Raw genomic sequence first — 22,551 nt, forward strand, 5'->3', positions numbered from 1 at the left:
TCAGGGTTTGCACTTCTGTTTTCTGTTAGCTGTATCAAAGTGACACGGTAAAACTTATTGTAAATATGTGAAACAAACTTCTTGCCCAATTCCTTGAATATGGAAATGCCATCATTGATTGACTTTACTTTTAATTTTTTTTTCAGTTGGAGTCTCAGTATTTCGTTAAAATACACGAAGTTGTTTTGTTTATTTTGTTGACAGTGATTATATTGATTTCCATCAAGATTTTCGATGGAAATTTGTCAGTGATCTTCATTAATTTTAGTTTGTATGAAACAGCCATGATATATTTATTTTTTTTTTGTGCAGGTACAACGCATATTCAGCATATGAGTACGTTGCCAGGAACATCCCCAGCAACTAGTGTTAGTCGGATGCAGTTTCCTACTTCATCAGCTCAACAGGTGTCAGCAGCTCAGCCTTCACCTGTTGTGGTCGGACCACCTGGTCCTAGCCCTACCACCACTGGTGTAACCACTGGCACTGGTGGTCTCTCACCCTTTGCAGTACAGAATCCTCCTTCTGTACCTCCTTCATCTCTCCCAGCTCCACCGTCCACTACTAGTCAATTTAATAGCGGGAACCATCAGGTAATTGATGTCAATTTCTGTCAGGATTGAATTTATTTGTATTACTCTGTTAATGGAATGTGTGTTAACCTATTTGAAAATCTTAATTGTGTTTGACTATTTAAAATTTTCAATACTGGTCATTTTGAAACATAAGTACCTTATTTACTCTTTGTTAAATTCCACAGTGAAGTTAAATTATTATTATACAATATATTTAACCTATTGTGTGCCTCCAGCTCATTGTGTGTGTTATTTCTGCTGGCTGTAATTTGGGATGATATATAAGCAGTTTCATAATTTAGTTTTTATGTTATTTCATGTTTTTTTTATGCATTTTTATGGCTTCCTTGGATATTTAGTTGCTGACTATTAAAGTGGGAACTACTTTATAAGTCAGAACAGTTCTGTGAACTACCTTAATCATGTTCCATTTGAAAGCAAATTTATAATTTTTTTAGCATATTTTAATATGTTCTTTATACTTATATTTTAAAATAGAATTAAGTAATTAAAATTCATTATAAGTATTAAATTTATATTAATATTAAGTAATTAAGTTAATAGAAAAAAATTCATATTCATTATTTAATAATTCAAAGGTATTAAGAGTTTGGATAATCTTAGTTTATTTAAAATTCACATTAATGAGATGGATGGGCCTGCCAATTCTTGCATAGTTGTTGTGTGTTTGGATGTGTGTTGATAAGCTGAAGTTGGAGATTGTCACATGCAACCCAATTTTGGTACTTAGTTTTTATCTGAGTTAGTGACGAAAATCCTTTCTCAGATACATAAAAAGTAACTGAATTAAAATCTTTAAAGTTCCTTGTAGAGTTCACTATATTCACTTTTCTTCAGGGTTGAGGTCCAGATATTAACCTTACCTTCTGTTTGGAACTTCATTTTAAGTTTGGTGTCATTCTCTTTCATTCAATGAAAGTTTGCTATTTTCAAAATCCCAGTAGAAAGGATCACAAATTCTTGAAAATTTGTCATTGGAAAATAAATTTCAAATTGTGACCTCAGAGTTTCAAGATGCAAACATATGTCATTGCATAATTATTTTTCAATAATGGGATCATTTTCAGTTAAAAAAGACTAGGGCTGGAAATGGTGAAAAATTTCTGATTTTTACTACTGTCACACAAATCAAGTTTCCTCTTAAGCATTGAGAATAGTCAAAAGAACTTTGTAGTTAGAAATTCAATTCACGAGGTTTGAGAATTCATCTGAACAGTATTCCAATATACTTACCACATGTCACCAGCAAGAAAAGACATAAAATCTTGGTTAATTTTGTTAACAAATAACAGGACTTCCTCTTAGTTCTAAGAGTCTTGTGAGTACCTTATCCTGTGAAATCCAGTGAACTTCAAAATGAAGCTGAAGCTGTGAAATGAAAGAAATGAAAATATTTTGCCATGCCTTAATAAATTTTGTTATTTTAATGCTGTCTTCTAACACAGTTTTTTTTAAATTTAGATGACATACCTTTGGCTGCCAAGGTTTCCCTGTGATTGAAAAATAGGTCCAGTAACATCAGGAGCCACATCTCGACTTTGGCTATGTCATTATGCCTACCAGTAAGCACACGAGTCCCATCTGAACAAAAACCTCCACATTTTCCCCATCAATTTCATGCTCTTATGTGTACGTGTACTCATTAAGAACTTGTTCTCCGAATATATGAGTTGGCAAAGTTTTCAAAAATAAATATACGAGGGTTATTTTTTTTCAAGTCCGATCGGTCACGAAATTAAAACCACAGTAAAAATAAAAAATGTTCTATTTGTAACAAGTACTTACATAGTTACGCTATTTCTCTACATAGTTGCCACCCTGATTTAGACATTTGTCGTAGTGTGGTACCAACTTTCCAATACCCTCGTCATAGAACAGAGCCGCCTATGTTTTCATGAGAATGCAATTTGGGTTGTTCTTTTGTTTCTTCAGTTTTGAAATGGACCCATGTCTCTCGTCCCTTGTGACAATTTTGTATAAAAAATCTTCTCCGTCATTGTGGTAGCGCTGGAGAAACGTTAGGGAGGCGTCCATTCTCATTGTTTTGTGATTGTCTGACTGCATCTTGGGAACCCATTGCACACAGTTTGCTGTACTGAAGTCTCTCACTCACAGTGGTGTAGAGAGCTGACCTTGAAATTTCAGGAAACGAATCACAGTACAGAAATTGTGAACCGACGATTTTCTCAAATTGCCTCATGCACTCGCTCAAGTGCAGTTGACATTTGCTTCCTTCCCTGACCGCCTGCATCATGAACATCTGCATGTCCTGCTTTAAAGTTCATGCACTATTGTTGACTATTCTGTCGCTCATTGAAGTTTCACCGTACATATTACTTATTCGTCGATGAATTTCAGTTGCATTACACCCCTCAGCCTGAAGAAATCAAATTACTGCACTCACTTCACACGTGGCGGGAGAGGCTATTGTTGTAGACATGTTTATGTGCTAGCTGTGTTTTTATTTTGCGACCGATTGGACCTTGAAAAAAAACCCTTGCACCTTCATGAATGGCATTGTTAAACTTGTATCTGATATAACAAACCAACTGTGCATCATTCGAAATGCCTATTGTCTCTATCTGAAGTGAATAAAGTAGACTTTCGTCTACTTTATTCACTTCAGATTCTACTTACTTAAGTTCAGATTGTATGTTATTAGCCATGTCATTTGATTTGGCGAATAACTGTATTGTTTGAGAGTGATATTAAATCTATGTCCTTAGATAATTTTTTACTAAATATTGTATTTACTATCTCTTTGCTGTATTTTTTGTTTTGTTGTAGTTGCTCTTTGCGAAATGAAGGCTTGTAATATAGTTTCAAAGACCTTTTTAATCCCTGAACTTATATTAGAAACAACTTTTATTTCTTTATTCATTTTTTCAACATGTTGATTCATCAGGTTTACGTCTTACATTTGTGCATTTCATCTCTATGTGCCTTTCCAATTTCATTGGTTTCATGCCCTTATTTGAAAGCACTTCATAAAAAACAATGCACTGAGGTTTTGGTTCACACTTATTGCCACACCAAGAAGATCCATGTTTTAAATAACTCTTGTATATTTACAAAAGTGGTTTGTTATTTTAATAGCTACCACTAGATATTTCTTTAATGGCACTAGAATCACTGATATTACCTTCACATACAGCTTCTGAACTAATAGCACTGCTTAAATGAAGTTTATCATCATGTTCCTTTGATTTCAAAGATGTGGATTTCTAAAGTTTTCCATTTTGCATAATGGGCACTACTATAAAAAGGACTTAAAAAATTAGTAACTGGTAAGAGACAAGCGATGAATCAACAATGCACAAAATTTGTTATAAGTTACTTGTGATTGATTACTAAAAATAAAATTAGATAAATATTGTAATATGAATTTCTGAATCTGATTTGCTTGGATTTTAAAACTGGCATCTAAAATTTTTCATATTGTCATCAGGGAAAACCGAAGTTAAAAAAATTAATGCAGAAACATGCCTTTGTCTTCAATGAGTAAGATGCAGTTAGTCATGTTCTATTATTGGTGTACGATGTACATAACCATTTCACTGTGCAGGTAGCTTAGACTAGGTGCAAAACTATTAAGAAAGTTATAAATACATGAAAAGAAAATTCAATACTTAGATCCACTGTTGTGAGTTCTGGTAGTCCCTGACTGCATTACAGACACAGTGTCAGATATATAGGGAAAAGATGGCAACAAGCATCATAGTCTGTCTTCTCTTTTCTTTTTTTTTTGCTGAGTGTAAGAGTGGGTAGTTGGTAGGTGGGTAAGGTAATAAATTTCATAAAATGTCAGTATTGGAATAAAAAATAAAAAATGATTTCCATGTTTAATTTCCAAACACTTTGAGATTTTCAACTATAGCATGATACACAATTCATTTGAATTTTATTTTTATTTCTGTCTTTTTTGAAGGACCACAATGGCAGACCTCGAAGACCACTTGTGGTTCACGGACCATAGTTTGAGAAACTGTTTTAGAGTATAATTGCCTACATTCCTTATGATGATTCTTGCTATTACTTTGTTTTTTTTTTTTTTTAAACAGAAATGTTAGTGAAACTGTCTAAACTGGGAGATTTGGAATTTGGCACAGAATCTTTTATAGAAAATTTTTAAATATACATGTTTAGTATTTTTAAATATATTTGTTTTAAAATATACGATTGCTACATTTTAAGTACTCTGTACATTAATTCAACATTAGCCATTTCTAGGCTAAAAAAGAGACAAAAAGAGGTAAAGAGGCTTCCTTTATGTTGTCAGCCTTTAAAATTATAAAAAAAATCTTTATAGTTGATTTATGTCATTTCTTTTTGCTCCAAATAGCAGCTAAAGGATTAATTAGATATAGAAACACAGGAAAATTGAAGTAGGTTGGGACAGATGTGTTATGTTATTTTGTTTTAAAAATATATATATATTTTTCCAAAATTGATGATACTTTTGGGAATCGAAAATCCAATCGTTGGGTTGATGGGATTATAATATATATATATATATATCTATATAATGTATTAGACAATACTTTATTTATAATAAGTTAAGTTGTTGTTTTGTAAAAGTAATAAAAATTTTAATAAAAAATTCAGATTATGATAAAAAATTCAAATTTAATTATAATAATAATTTAAAATATCATCCTAGATTTTATTCTTTTAAACTGATTGCTCTTAAATTAACTGAACTACCAAAAATTCATAAATTAAAAATCCCAATGTAACCTTTAATAAGTTTTAAATCTGTCTCCTGTTATATCTAAAATAACAGATATAATTCTTAGTAATAAAATGATTTTACCTAATACATTTTAATATAAAGAATGGTTACAAATTAATAAATAAATAAAATAGTTTATTGCCATAACTAAACATGTATCCCAGCATACCTATAGACCATACCATAAAAATAATTAAAAAATAACCAAGAAGATCCAACATTTATTAAAGGCATCATCACTATTATAAGAAATGTCCATCAACAAAACTATTTTAAAATTAATAACAAATATTATACACAGTGCTTTGCTCATAGGATTTCGACTATCAGCTATTGAAGGAATAGGAACAAAGAAATAATGCAACTGGAGGACCATAGAAAAGTTGGGTTTAATGAATGATAGGATAATTTTAGGGCTGGAACAATCTTTGGACCGGTATGAGAATGAAGATACTTGATATAAGATAAATTATATTTAATTTATAATAAGATTCACTAAATTACAAGACATAATAAGTACACATAATGATGATACATTCACTGATGGGCGGAGCTGTGTTACTTACAAACAAAGCACTGATTGTGAACTGCTCGCTGGCAGAGTGAAGCCGATGTTGCTTATAACAAATACTAATCACAGCTCCTTGCGGAGTGGAGGCGATGTTTCTCACTACAGATGCAAAGCACGACTTGATTTAATGATCGGTTACGGCCAAACCTTATTACAAGTTCTCCCACCACTTCTCAATGTCTAACAGATATTATGTCAGAAATATATTTACAGGATTTTGAGAGTAAATTAGTACATGGCATCACTCATATGCAAAAGTTTTAATTATGGACACTGTATGTTGATGATATTCTCATTATATATCTCTAACCTACAGGTAAAGGGACACCATCTCCATTTTTGTCGAAAATGAGTTTGAGTGAACCATATAGTATTTTTTGTACTCTTTCCAGTAGTATACACCACTATCTCCAGTTTTGAATAATAAACAAGATAGCTACTTTTAAAATGACTACAAGTACAAATTTTATTGTAGTAAACAATATCAAGTGCAGATATCATTATATACCTCTTAGAACAATTCTGTAGCCCGATAGTAAAGGACATCATCTCCATTATTACAATTTAACAGTAGAGCTGTTTGAATTTTGGAAATTTGCTTTTCTAATTTCCTTTGCCCATCACCATCCTTCCATCATAACTTTTTCTAGTAAAATACCTTATTTAGATCTACTTTAATAGATGCTATTACTTATTTTTTTAATTTTTGTTTTATATTTAAAAAAAATGGAAATATTTATGTCTTATACCTCTCTATGTACTTAACATTTTTAAAAAAATGAATAACATCATGTCCTGTCATTTGTGAAAGAAAAGCAGTAAGTTGGAAGAAAATTATTTCTTATTTTGCAAAAAAATATTTTATTAAAAAATACCATTCATAAAAGATAATATTAGTACAATACAATCTCCTGATTGTTTCATCCAAGAGACTAATAAATTGTGCAATAAAATTATTGTAATTGCAATAAATGACAATACTGTAATACAGTTACAATGAAAAGAAAAAGGTAATTAAAAAACATTAATTATTATAAAATTATTTTGCTCACAGAAGCGGTACTCAAGATGCCAAACAGCCAAGTGTTAACATCTGATTTATAAAAATGTTTATCAACACTACACTGCTAAGAAACACCAAAATTGTCTACTTCATGAAGTTACAGATGTTTAATTTCAAAATTTATGATTCCAGTCATTGACTTCATTCTGTATGATGTGGGATGAAACTAAGGCAGGATGTAGTGGGAATGAAATAGCTTCTTGCATTCATAAATGGGCTGAACAAAACATTCCTAATTCAGAAATTGAAGAAATGATATTAGGGTCAGACAGTTGCTATGGGCAGAACAAAATTTTGGTTATTGTTATGTGTTTTTTTCTACATTTTACACCGATATCTACAGATAATGTGTTATTAGTCATTGATTCTTGTTAAAAGACCATACATATATGGAAACGGACAATGTCCATGCGCTGATAGAACGAAACAATGAATTACTCAAGATATTGACATCTAGGGATTGGCTGGCAGCAGCTATTCACCAATGTTCAAGAAAGTATTATGTTTGCAATATGGAATTACATGATTGCAAGAATTTTAAATCACTTGCGGTAAAATATCTCCGTTTATTTATGGGAAATTTTTTAAGAAGCAGCCAATACTGATGTCACAATTTGTTCACATTTAAATTAGCAAGAAAATATTGGTGAATTATTTCATAAATATGAAACTGATGTTGACAAAGAATTTCTTTTAGTTAATTTACCAAGAAATTTGAGAAAGAATTATATCAAGTTTCCAGACATACTTGATGTCATTAGAGTCAATCTAAAACTGATATCACTAATAAAATACAAAGACCTGTTAACTCATTGTGATTGTGTTTACATAAAACAGATGACACTGTGATTGTAACTGCAGTAATATATGTAACTGCAGTGAAGTAAATGGTTTCCCTGAAGAAGAAAGTGATGAAGACTAGAGGAAATAATTATTTATAATAAAAGATTTTGTTTAGAATATTAATTTTATTATTAAATTGTATTTGAGTATGTTGTAGATTTTCTACTAATTAATCATTTTTTATTATTAATTTTTGAATTTTTTTAAACTTTTATACAGTAGATAATATTACTACTGAAGAATGATTATATTTTTTAGTTCTTTGTAAATTTTTTTGAGTATCCGTAACAATAATATTATGTTGTATTGTATGAGCAAAATAATTTTATAATAATTTTAATTACCTTTTACTTGTTGTAACAATGTACAACCATTTTATTGCTAAATTTATTTGTCTTCTTAGACGAAACAATCAGGATGTTATGTTGCATGCTATCAAAAATATTTTTTTTTTTTTGCAAAATAAAAGACAATTTTCTTCAGACTTAATGCTTTTCTTTCACAAATGACAGGATATGATGTCCATTTTTAAAAAAATTAAACAAAAATTAATAAATATGTAATAGCATCTATTAAACTAGACCTAAAAAAAGTATTGATGGAAGGATGGTGATCAGCAAAAGAAATTAGAAAAAGCAAATTTCAAAAATTCAAAACTGCTCTACTGTGAAGTTGTAAAAATGGAGATGGTGTCTTTTTACCAACGGGCTACAGCTATAACCTGGTAATAAACAATCTAATATTAAATTAAATTCTTATAATGAAAATTTTAAATTCATTTGAAATAGATAAACGAATGTTAAATTATTTAAGTGTCAATATCAAAATAAATAAGGACAACCAAATTGAAATATCAGTATGTAGAAAATCTACATCTAACAGTGTAACAAGTCATAAAGAATGAATAACCCTTGGCCTCATAAAATGAACACTTTACAAATATGATTAATAGAGCAATCAAACACACATATAATAACAAGAAAAGTTAAATGATGAAATAAACATCATAAAACATATAGCGGTTGAAAATTGATATGATCTACTTTAATTGTTTATAAAAATATAACTATCAAAACACAATAACAACATAAAACTACTCTACAAACAACACATAAGACAAAATATTTAAAAAACAAAAATAATTATAAAATAAACAAGCTGTTAATTTATAAAATTAAATGTTATGATGTGGTATCATTTACACAGGAAAAACAAATAAATGCTTTAAAACTAGATTTCTTGAACAATATAGAAATAAAAAAAATAATAAATTAGGTTTATCTAATATGGCAGACCATTTAATAAATATTGTAAATTAATAAAGATCAAATAAAATGAAAATATATTGAAATTTTTAAAGTTTGACCATTTCATACAAGTGAGATTTTTAGAGATGGGAATGAGCTTATATTAATTATCAATTTTGTATTTCCAATGATTTTTCTTTAATAAGAAATATTTTCATTAAATCCAGCTTCTTTAAAATATACCACATTCTAAGTAACCTCCTACTCCCTCATCTGTTCCAAAAAATGAAATACACAGTACCAATATTTTACATGTGTCAATTCACTTCACTAATTTGCATTTGCTGGATAAACTGTCCAGAAAATGTAAAGCAAAATGAGCACAGGCAGCAGTCATAGAAAATGTACATTTTTATGAGCAGTTTTCTTTTACAATGTCAATGTTTGATGGCCTCTCTTAAATAAAAATATATAACCATTTTTTAGGGGTCTTTGTTTGATTTGACATTATAACTTTAAATGATCTATTATTGATCATATTATTGATTTATTATTTTCTCTAGTAATCGTAAATGTAAAAAAATATTCCTTAAATGTTGGATTATATAATTGTTAATTTATGATGTACATACTAAAGAAGCATTTTTGAACTTATGGTAATTTGAATTTCATTCTTGATTATTTATTTTGAAAATGATTTCGTTTTTTTTTTAAATATTGGCAATTGTATTAGAAATTAATGTTCAAGTTAGTGTAGGACTTGTATGTATCTTTTAATTGCAGTTAAAATAAACCAACCCTATTCTGCAATTGAGCTCATTAAAATTGTGTAGAATGCATTTTCTGAACTAACTGCTGGCTTATTCATTCAATTAACAGATTTTCACCAATTATTTTTTTAGTTATATAGTATATATTTGCTGATTTATTATTTTTTTTTATTGTTAAATGAACGGGAATATAACAACACTTTAAGAACTTTGTTATCCATTACATTTTTTATAGTACATAACAAAAATATGAACATAGATTATTTGTGCTAAATGTTGATTCATCATCTTTAGTTTTCTTTATTATTCATTATCATTCTTTTGTTTTCGTAGAGGAAATTAGTGAACTAATGAATTTTGTATGTTAAATTTTAGGTTTTGAATTGTGAATTAATATATGTATAATTATGAACAGGTAAATGTATGTTTGAGTCACCAAGTTACTTATATTTCTTGCAGTTCCAGCAGACAAGGCTACCTGGAGCTCCCCAGACATCGCCTGCGTTTGCACTCCCTCAGTTCCCGTCACCAAGCAATTCACAGCCACCTGTGCAGGTAACAACTACCCCTACTGCCTCTACTGTCACTACTGCCAGTCAGCAAGTAACGACAAGCAGCACCCCGACCCCAAGTGCACAAACAACAACATCTGGTCCAGTGGAAAGTCCTGTGACAGCGACTCCATCAGTTCCCGCTCCGCAACCACCCCCATCAGTTCCATCCCCGACTTCATCTCCCCAGAGCATATCTCTTCAGCACAGCAAGGGTGGTGGTTACACGATACCGGCCCGTTCAACGTCTTCATCAAATAGCTTTTCAAGCCAGTTGGCAGCCATTAACAGTGCTGCACTCTCAAGGGTAATTCAGTTTTTATATTCTTATCATTAGATTTATCCTTATAAAATAATAGGGGTCATTCATTGTAAAGTAAAAGGAATGTATTAAATTGTTCTTATTTTGATTAAGGAAAAGTTACATTAAATTATAGTAAAAAAAATTGTTTAATTGTTAAAAAATAATCATCAGGTGGAGAAAATATAACCGGTATTTTGAAAATATAATAATGAAATAACACTTTTTTGGTCCAAAAATACCATTGAATTCATTATTTTCAAAGTGAAGTTGCTTAAAAATAATTTTGCTTTCTATCACTTAATCATTCTTTTTTTTTGTATTGAATTATAGCAGTTTCACTGAATGGTTTCAGTTTTTTCACTAAGACAATAAATAATAAAGCACAGTGTTATCCCATATATATGAGACAAGATTCCAATAAAGAAAAAAGAATTAATTTACAATAATAAAACCATATAAGAGTAGGAAAGAAAAATATTTTTAACCAAGAACTTTATAATGTGGTATTTAACTATGTTATGGTGCATTTCAATATAACATTTATTCAGATGTCTAGCATAATCTGTTTGTTATCAGGTATTTTCATCAGCTACCATCATGCAACATTTATATTCAGCTATTTGTTTTTTATATTCTTTTCACTCACAGATACAAATTTTTCTCTCTTTCTAGGATACATTTAATTTTCATAAAAATTTCAGTGTTATTAAAATCCACTACAGTAAAATTATCTTTTTGATCATTTTATTGCGTAGTTTATTTTAATCACTCTGACTATTAAAATGATCCTAAATATCATCATCAGCATCCTTGTTGTTATTATTAACACAATATTGTGATAGATAAGTAAACCATTCTGCTTAGATTTTCTCCTTCAATTAGAACGATAATAAATTAATAATTGCTAATTATTCTTTTTTATTTAATACAATATGAGGTCTGTTCTGAAAATAACCGAACATTATTTTTTTTTTACAGATTATTAGTCCTTGTCCCCTTCAAAGTACTCCCTTTTCCTATTCACACAGTTCCCAGTGATGTTTTTTTTATGTTATATATTGTGAATGTCTTGTGTATTAATAATATGAGATTAATTTTCATATTGCACTACTGTCACACTTTCTACAGCGGAAATAAAAACATTGTCTTCATTTATGATTTACATATTTTAAAGTGGCAGATGAAGCAAGAGAAAATTATTTTATAAATAAAAAATTAATATGTAATATGAGATATATGTGAGTAACTACAGAGAATACTCCTGTAATAAAAGAATGACTTAGAAAGCATGGCTTCAAACAAAAATATTAAGGTTAAATTAAATACTATCTCAACAGTAAGTTCAGTTATAGATATCAGTAATAAGGATTTGAAAAAGCAGGAGAACAACTTCAATCAAAATATGTTCTCCAGTTCTTTAGGAAAGCAGTTGTTTTTATCTAACTTGTAGCTAAATTCTTGACTACTGTCTATGTAAGGTCAGTGAATCTACCATTTCACTCACCCCCATTGCTTTTCTACGTTTCATCTGAAAGATTCCAGATTCAAATTTTTTCAGACATGGCATTTTTTCTTAGAATACAAGATTGGTTTTTTATGTGGAATTATACAGTTTCCCTTGAATTAGCTTCCCTCTTAGGAGAACATAATACACTATTCCAATAGATGTTATGTGAATTTTGAACTTCTTGCAATTTGTATTTTAATAATACTTAGATGTACTTTTACTTTCTTTATTAGTGGAAGAGATATTTCTACTCACGTGAATTTGTCATTTTGTCTATGGCATTTTCCTAGTGTAAACCATGATTATTTTTGTCTAGGATTATTATTATTGCGATGAGTAATATTTTATTTACTTAGAAATATTGTTTTTTCTAAATATTTATTTTCCCTACTTCCTTATGTACCAAATATTCATAAAAGTTGCGTTCTGTGATTATTTAAAATGAGTTCTTCCTACAGATTCTTTTATGTTGATATTTTACAGTGGCCAAATTAAACCACCCACATCTACTTTTTGAATTGTTTCACAGCACAAAACGGATACAGTAATTTGTTTTTTTAGCCCTTTTGTCCTGGTTTATAATTATACTTAAAAAATATATGATGTAACAATGCAATTGTATATTTGATTGTATGAAAAAGAGAGTGGTGAACTACTTATTCTTAGCTTTCTATAGCATGCTAACATGATATATCCACAAGAAAATTGAACCATTTTGGAAATATATTATTCCATGTAACAAATACTGTTCAATATATTTAATAAAGGGTTTTTTTTAAACTATATATTAAGAGAATTTTTCATTCATAAGTTGGGGATTTCAGTGTGAGAAATAATTAAAATTTCTCTGTTTGTCAGAATTGTTGGATTTTATATTTATTTAATCCTATGTTCTGTATAGACATGAATTAATTGTCCTCCCTGTATAAATATATATATTTAGGAACAGGTAGCTAGTCAGTGTACTATGCTGTTAATTAATGCTTTGATTTGACTGAGTAATAGTCAAAGATTGTATTTTATCCACTGGATTGGTCTAGTGGTAAAATTGTCATTGCAGAATAGCTGATTTTCAGAAACAAAGATTCTGAGGTTCAAATTCGAAGTATCCTTACTTTTACATGGATTTGAATACTAGACTGTGGATACTGATGTACTTTGGTGAATGTAGTTCAAGTAGCTGTACATCTTTGTACTCATCAACCTGAGTGTGCAATATTACACTTCATTTATGTCATGTTTCACCCTCATTTCATTGGACCTTGGGGTTTCTTACTGTTAATAATTTTTAACAGATTGCAAAGTACACAATAGAAATAGAAAATAAAAAAACAATTCATTTTACCATTAATATTCATACTTAAAATTGGATTAATGCTTTAGATTGTACTTTTTTAGTTCATGTAATATATGATGTAAGCTTCATTGGACTTAACCATTTACATTATTAAAAACTGTGATTGGTTACTGATGTATTTTAATGAATAATTTTCATTTAATTAAGGATGATGATTCTCCTCCATCAAATGCAAACGCAGGAAAACTAGATGGTGTAAAGTGTGAAAGAGAAGATGGCAGTATTAAAGAGGAGGAAGTAGAAAGTAGTCAAGGGGGAGATGGAGGTGGAGGTAAAGGAGCAGCCATGAATAATTTAAGCAATGACTGTGGCAAACTTAAACATGAAATCAAGACTGAGCCGATGGATGACGACACAACTGTTAAAGGTAATTAATTAATTTTGAAGTGAAGGTGAAATTTGTATTAGAATCATGTACCCTAAAACAAAAAAAAATTGTTTATTGAATTTTATCAGTTAAATTTTTGTTTTCATGAAATTAATACCGATTTACTTTATTCATATAGATTTCTCTGAATACATTTCTTTTATGATTGCATTTGTGGAAACACCCAGATTATTGTAGGAGTAGGACCAACATTCCTACAGTATTCCAGGTATTATGTCCTTTAAAAAAGTCCCAACTGACTCAACATATTTACTTCATTTAATTAACCCATTAAAATTTTAAACCACTTACATAATTAATCGTTAAATGCAATCAAAAGAATTTGAAAGGTCATACAAATGATGATAATTTTGGCAATCTTGACAATGTATTGTACCAATTAATATATAAACATTAGTTTACCTGGATGTCAGTTTACATGTTTTGTTCCTACATTTAACTTTTTCTCCTTTATTGTTTACACATTTTTTTCATAAGTTCATTTAATGAAGCTGGTATTGTATAGTAGCATGCAAATTAATCTGAACACAGGGAATTTTTTTGTTTACTTCTATGTGGTGGCTTCACTGCTTGACACCACCTATTCTTTAAGTGAAATTAAATGTGAAGTTATTGTGCAATGTGAAGTTATTGTTCTTTGGTTATTTAAACAATTTTCATGTTATAAATAGCGTTTTGTAAAAGTTTTTTTACAACTTCACAAGTGATTTCGTGTTTTTTGAAATAAATTTTATTACAAAATTGTATTTTTGTATTTTTTCTTCTGTCTGTCTTGAGTGTATGACAATGGACAAAACTCAATGAAAGAGTTTGAAAATTGTTTCTCTTTCTAAGCATACTAGTTTGACACAACAACAGATAGCTTCCAAGTATGGTGTTGGATTAGGCTCACTGAATATTATTAAAACAATTTAAAGAAACTGGTTCCTTTTCACTTCAAAGGAAAGGCAAACGTGGTGATAAAAGAAAAACTACTCCAACACAAGAATAGTTGTTAGGTAATTAGTTAAAAAAGTAAACTTGATCCAAAATTATCTTCTGTGGACTTAAATTGAGAATTACCACCCAGTAAAACATATTTACATGATACAACTATTAGACACAGACTTCTTGCAGTGGGATGGAAAGCTCGTCAGCCAGCTAAAATGCAGCTTTTAATAACACCAGTAATGTGCGAAAAAAGAGATTCTTGTGGGCCAAAATATGTGCTAACTGAACTAGAGAAGACCGGAGAAATGTTATCTTTTCCAACGAGTAACATTTTTGGTTCAGGGGAGAAGGGTTCCATATGTTAGAAAAGCATCAAATGAAAATACATCGCCAGCTCATATCCAACAATCAAACATACGTAGGAAAAAATATTGAAAAATTTGTTTCACATTTGAAGGCTCCTCTTCAGTACTTCCAGTAGATGGTTTTGAAAAGTGATGGATAGATCAAGATTCTGAAGGAAAGGAGGGTTCAAATAAAATTTGATGCTGTGCCATGCTGCCAAAAAAGTGGAAACGTTTTTCAATGAATGAAACATTAAAGTGCTCGTGTGGCTAGGAAACTCCCCAGACTTAAACCCAATTAAAAATGTTTTGGCAATAGTCGAAAAATGACTCTCAAAAATGAATTGTACCATAAAAATTGACCTCATTAAAGCAATAATATCATATGGTTTCATAATTAAGAAATCAAAAAAAAAATGTGTAGCACATTTGTTGAATTGATACCAAATCATCTATGCGAAGTGATTAAGAATAAAGGAAGACATATTAATTACTAGATATTTACTAATTGTACAAGTATGATTTTTTTTCTAAATAAAGTTACTCATTTAATCATTATTAAATTACTGTATAAGTAAAATGTAAAATGGATTACTGAATACAGCCTCTACAACAGTAAAAAGTAAATAGAATACTAAAGTAAAATATATTTTAGGTAATCTAAAATGCAGTGTGTTAAGTGTAATTTTAGATAAATTACAACCTACTTCACAAGTATTAATTATGCAAGTTATAAAAATATAAACATACCAGTTTTTGGATATTAACAAGCATACATGTTTTTTCTTCAACTTACGCATCCAGCAAAAGCACATGTTTTTTCAAATAAAAGATCTGGATTTTTGAGTTAGTAATTTTAAAATCATTAACTCAAAAATTTCATTATTTTCAAAAATACTGTATTTTGAAAAGGTTTGTGAAGATTAAATTATTACCTTTATACTGATAATGCACATGTAATAAGAAGATTTTAGTAAGGCTTGGTGCAATAACATTTCTAAAAATTTGAATTATTATTTTTTTAATTTTAATCAAATAAATGACTGAATTAATTAATTACATAAAAAACATTTATTATTCTGAAATACAACTGTTATTAAAATACTGATGCATAACTTTACAGTATCTTACAGCAACTGTACTGTTCAATGAATTTACAACCAAATGCACTATAAAGTCGCTATACCAGCAGTTGTCATGTTTAACAGTATCATTCATTAATAATCAAACAATGAACTCACTACTAGAATTGATATAAAAAAAAGCCATAATAATTTAGTAAGTTATGGTGTTTTTAATGTATTATAAATTGAATAATTTGTTTCTTAAATGTTGAATCAGTTAATGAAATTCTTTTGTTTTTTTTTCATTTTAAGATTTCCAGTATTTCTTTACCAACATAACGATAATTATTTGGGGAATTCATGAAGTTCTGTTTTTATTCTACTTGGGTTGAATGCTATAAACAGTTATACATCCGTGTGTGTATGTGCATATATATATATATTTTTTTTAAAGCAATTCTTTTAATAACCATACTGTTCTGTGCCAATACAAATGAATATATATTTAATAGATAAACAAACCCTAAGTACAGAAAAATTGAAATAGGATGACACTTACCTTATTTCATATTAAAAGAAGCGGTTTCGCAAATTTGATTCGCATAATCAGTTGCATATATTTTATATATATATATATATATATGCTACAAAACCATCAAACACTTACAATCCATGACAACAATACCACCGCCCATTCATTAAAATTTTATGTTAAAAATATTTTTAAACCAATTCATTTTTTTTTTTTTTAGTTTTTATATTAAATTTAACTTTAAAACTATACAAAAATTTAAAACAATTTATTTAAATTAAAAATTATAATCCCAACAAGAGATAAAAACATAAAATATAAAAATTTGTTTAAAATTACAAATATTAATTAATTAAAATTAAAAGTCGAAAATAAGCAAACTAACCTAAAAACTTATGTAAAGAAAAATCATGTGCAGTTTAATTAATATGTGTAATATATTTATGAATTATTTTAATTAATTTTAAACATTTTTTTATATTTAAAAAAAGTTTTATATTTTATGTTTTTATCTCTTGTTGGGATTGTAATTTTTAGTTAAAATAAATGGTTTTAAATTTTTTTATGGTTTTAAAGTATGATAAATTAAATTAAATTAAAAAAAATAATATCTAGTTTAAAAATATTTTTAACATAAAATTAAATACAATATATTTAACATAAAATTAAAATGGATGGTATGTTGTCATTGATGGTAAGTGTTTGATGGTTTTGTAATATATATATAAAATGTATACAGTTGATGATGTGAATCAAATTCACGATAGCGCTTCTGTTATGTAATAAAATAAGGTAATTCATCCTGTTTGAATTGTTCTATACTTAGGGTTGATCAGTTAAATATAAATTAATATATATGTATATACGAGAGCAGTTCAGAAAGTAACCTTTGTTTGGCTGTAATTAAAACACTGAAAAGATAAAAATATTTTATTATATACTATTTAAATATATGTATATACAAGGGTGGTTCAGAAAGTAACTTCCATTTGGCTACAATTAAATCACTGAAAAGATAAAAATATTTTATTATATACAACTTAAAACTGCAGCTTTTATCTATGTTTAAATATAGTCGCCATTTAAATTCAAGCATCTGTCATAGCGTTTCACTAATTACCTTCTTCATACAGTTTTGCCGCCTGGGTACCTAGCCAACTTTTCATGGCATTTCAAAGTTTGTCTTCATAATCGAAGTGCTATTATGTAAGCTATTTGACACAAGTCTACTGTAAAACTTTGAAGAAACTTGAGCAAGCCATCCAGAACAAACGACGCAGTATACTCTGATCGGGTATTGTTGCATATCAACGTTCATGCTCACAGTACTCGAAGAACTCAAGAATTTCTGAATCAATTCGTACGGGACATTCTTGATCATCCTCCTTTCAGTTCGGACTTGGCGCTGAGTGATTTTCATCTTTACTCACGTGAAGAAATGGCTTGTGTCACAATACTTTGATGACGAAGACAAACTTTAAAATTCCATGAAAGGTTGGATAGGAATCCAGGCGGCTAAAATTTACGAAAAAGGTATTTGTAAATTATAGAAAAGCTATGACAAATGCTTGAATTTAAATGGTGACTATGTTTAAAAATAGTTGAAAGCTGTAGTTTTAAGTTGTATGTGATAAAATATTTTCATCTATGCAAGTTTTTTATTTATAGTCAGACAGAGGTTACTTTCCAAACAGCCTTCATATATTGACGAAATTTGAATTTCAATGGAAATTCCAATAATTTTCTCCAATGTTATTTGTGAGGGAAAGAATTAGACATCTTACTATAACTCTAGTGTTTGTGAAGGTTAAATTGAAATTACCTTTATACTTAACTATTTACATGTATTCAGAAGTTTATAAGGCTTGGAATTTGACTGGAAACATTAAAACAAATTTGAATAATATTTTTTTTTTTTGCTCTAATCATACAGATGATTGAATAGATTAATTAATATAAAAAAACATTGTTACAGATGAAATACAAATAAAAGAAGAACCAAGATCTCCTCTTCCTGAAAACAGGACTGTTGATGTAAAACCACCTGTTGTTCCTGAGCCTATCCAAGGGGGTGCTAGTGTTGAGGGTGGAACAAAGAAAAGCAAATGCTGTAAGTAGCCTGTAAAATGCATAAAATGAATCACATTTGTTAATTATTAGTCTCTGTCTTTTTACATTGGTTCTGAATATTAACTTTTCCATTCATTTACTGACACTAAACTTTTAACATCAGGTTTTATGAGGAATAGAAAATTTGGCTTTGTCAAGTAGGCACCTCAGCCACTGGATGGCTTGTTTTGCAATATCTGACTAGAAGACAACCTTTGGTAGTTATACACTTTCAAACATGAATGTTCGTCACCCAGCTGGGTCCCAATAAATGTTGTCATATCAGTTACTAAAAGGTGCCAGCCTAACAGCATAGATGGGACCAGGGCAGTGATTGATTTAATTTTTATGGTATTCATGTTAAGAAGAAGGAATAAAGGATTATTAGTAAAAAGCAGGAGAGAGGAGTGGTGAGATAAACCTTTAACAGACACCTTTTCATTGTGTTACAAGGAGTTACTGACTTGCACAGGATTCATTACAATTTTTTTTTTTTTAATAAATTGTGTTAAATGTATTACAATGTATTTTGCATTGTATTAAAATAGTCACTAGTTGCCTTTTTCTCATAAAACAGAATTCATAACTTTCCAATATTTATATAAATTTTCTTTTAATATATTTATGTACATCCTCTCAATTTTTTTATTATTTCAGTTTCTGTTTTAAATAAATGATCAGTTCAATTTTTTAAAATTCTGTTCAATAAATTTTATTAAATATTCATTTTGCACATGTTTTGTTGTTTCAGTGTTTAAACCCGATGAATTACGACAAGCTTTAATGCCAACTTTAGAAAAATTATATAGACAGGATCCGGAGTCTTTACCATTCCGGCAGCCAGTAGATCCTCAATCTCTTGGAATTCCTAATTATTTTGATATAGTCAAGAGGCCAATGGATCTTTCTACTGTTAAAAGAAAACTGGATACTGGGCAGTATTCAGACCCATGGGAGTATGTAGATGATGTGTGGCTTATGTTTGACAATGCATGGTTGTTCAACAGAAAAACATCACGTGTTTATAGATATTGTACAAAGGTATGTGATAATTTATCTTTTTCAGTATTCAAGTGTATTCTGTTGCTGCTTCCTTTTGCATTCAAATATTTAAGCTTTTAATTTTTGAATAATAAGCTGTAAAAATTTTTTATATGCTGTTTTTTTTATAGATAATATAATGCCTTGTCATTAAATATGTGCCTTCAGCTGGAGTTTTTTTTTTAATTCATGACCTTAGAGCATTAAAAATAGTTGTTTACTTGTTTACTGTTTGTAGTGAAACTGCAGATGAAGTTTTCAATGTTTTGCTTCATTGATCTTTAAATAAGTGTATTTTGTAGGACCTCATTATTAATAATCAGAGATTAAAAGTTTTATTCGAAGTACGTGGTATGTATTTTCTGAATCCTTATTTTTTTGTAGCACTGTGTTAAGTTACATTTCAGTTAATTTCTTTCCCTAAATTGCTATTTTATTAGTAACTATATATATACACACACATACATACATACATACATACATGGTGTCCCATATAAAACGCAACCCAACCTTATATTGGTAGGTAGTGAAATGATAAAAAGGCATGTGTAAATGTAAATGTAAATGTAATATTTATTATTACCATCCATTACCTTACATTTAGAGTAAATGTTGGAAGTGGCCGCTATCTTCTTGAATACAAGCTTCAATTCTTTTTACAGCGTTTCTTGCAACTTTTTTCAGAATGTGGTTGGATATTTAATACAGCTTGTTCAATATTGACTTTCAATTGTTCAAGTGTTTGTGGTTTGTTGCTGTAGGCTTTTTCTTTTGAGGTAACCCCATAGAAAAAAATCCGCCGCAGTCAGATCTGGAGATCTTGATGGCCACAAGCCTCGACCAATAACACGATTACCAAAGAATTCCTCAACGAAATCAGAAGTTGAACCTGTGTAGTGCGATGTCGCACCATCATGTTGTAGCCAGCAGTGTCTGTCTTCCTCTTCTAAGAGTGCAATGAACTGAAATAAAATATCCTGATATCGTTCTGCATTAATGGTGTACTCAAAAAAATAGGACAGATTATTTTCTTCCGCGATATCGCACACCACACGCCCAACTTCTGTGGGTGTAATTGTTTTTCGTGGTAAACGTGGGGATTTTCAGCACTCCAAATTCGACTGCTTTGGCTGTTTACGTAGCCATCCAAATGAAATCGTGCTTCATCTGTGAAAATAACGAATCCATAACATTAATTCCCTTACGCAGAAATCGACGGAACCGTTGACAATATTGTAGCCGTTTTTCTTTTTCGAGCCCAAGAAGTTGATGAACCGTTTGAATGCGATAAGGTCGTAATTGTAATTGTTTGGTCGCCCGATGAACAGCTGATTTAGACAAATTAATTTCAGCAGACAAACGTCTGATCGATTTATTTGGCGAGGCGAGTAATCGGTCTTTGATTTCAGTGACTGTATCTGTATTCGACACTGATGCAGATCTTTTGTGTTCCTTGTTATTAACATAACCAGTCTCTCTAAATTTTGCAACTAACCTTAATACTGATGTTTTAAGGTATGAGCCTTAAAACTGGAGCTGGTTTATATGGGTACTTATGGCGAAACAAATCTTGCACTGCAACCACTGATTTCGTACTGAAGTACGAATCAACAATGAAAACACGTTCATCTAGCGAAAACACCATCTTGTCTCTAGCAATACACTGAACGTTATGATTGCATTGTTGTTACTATCGGTAGTGTTCTACTGCGTCACTGTGATGTTCAGATGTGTGATGAGTCCATTTCAGTAACGAATAGGGGAGTAAGCTTGACTTTTGAAATTTCATGGATGAGTGATTGATGGGTTGCGTTTTATATGGGACACGCTGTATAAAATTTATTATTTAGGGTTAAAAGAAAGTAATTAAGGTAGGAGATAATTGACGGATGAATGTAGAAGATATAAAATTATTTACTGCACATAAATTCTAAAAATGATGGAAGAAAAATATAGACATCTCAGAAATAAAATTAATACTGTGTAAAAATTGTTCGATCAATATTGAAATAGAAAAAATATGGTCGCTGTAAAGTAGTCACACTTTGTAGAAAAACAACAGATGTTGATAAATAAAATATGTTGAAATTAAATTAGAAACATAGAAGAGAAGGACTGGAGAAAAACATTAAACCAGTTGATGACTGATGGCAAAAAATGGGTTTTGTGTTAATCATGTACATCTTTCTTCACTTATATAGTAATTACTGAGGTCCAAATTATAGTTATTAATTAGGTTGTCTAGTTAATTAAAGGTCAGGTATATAATTTTTATGTCCTGATTTTCAAATTATTACTCCTTATTTTTCATTAAAGTGTAATTGTTCACTAATTCACGTCTAACCTGCCATGTTTAGGAATGAATTGTAGGCTTAATTATTAACTATTTGAATATTGCTTCATTATGTTTAGATAAACTTGCAAAATCTAAAGGTTTCACCGTATCATTTCATTTTTACAGTTTTATATTATTAAATTGAAAATAAATTATAAAATTATTATTATAGTAATTTATGTTAATACATATATTTAAATATGTATATATAATTGACTGAAAAAAATGTGTAAAGAAGTTAAACTTGTTCTATAGAATTGTATTAAT

The 22,551-nt window shown here is 29.5% G+C and overlaps 1 protein-coding gene across 5 annotated transcripts in view; it reads left to right on the plus strand.

Moving 5' to 3' along the window:
• The window catches only part of nej (CREB binding protein nejire), a 162,103-nt gene that overhangs the window by 53,467 nt on the left and 86,085 nt on the right, over positions 1–22,551 (plus strand). For all 5 annotated transcript variants that reach the window (XM_075358428.1, XM_075358430.1, XM_075358429.1 and 2 more), the window contains 5 exons: positions 313–593; positions 10,282–10,680; positions 13,689–13,908; positions 18,775–18,909; positions 19,660–19,949. In XM_075358428.1, coding sequence (XP_075214543.1) covers positions 313–593; positions 10,282–10,680; positions 13,689–13,908; positions 18,775–18,909; positions 19,660–19,949 — 1,325 coding nt within the window. The remainder of the gene's footprint in view (positions 1–312; positions 594–10,281; positions 10,681–13,688; positions 13,909–18,774; positions 18,910–19,659; positions 19,950–22,551) is intronic.

Source organism: Lycorma delicatula, chromosome 2 (genome assembly GCF_047948215.1).
Source record: "Lycorma delicatula isolate Av1 chromosome 2, ASM4794821v1, whole genome shotgun sequence".
NCBI classification, from domain to species: Eukaryota; Metazoa; Arthropoda; class Insecta; order Hemiptera; family Fulgoridae; genus Lycorma; species Lycorma delicatula.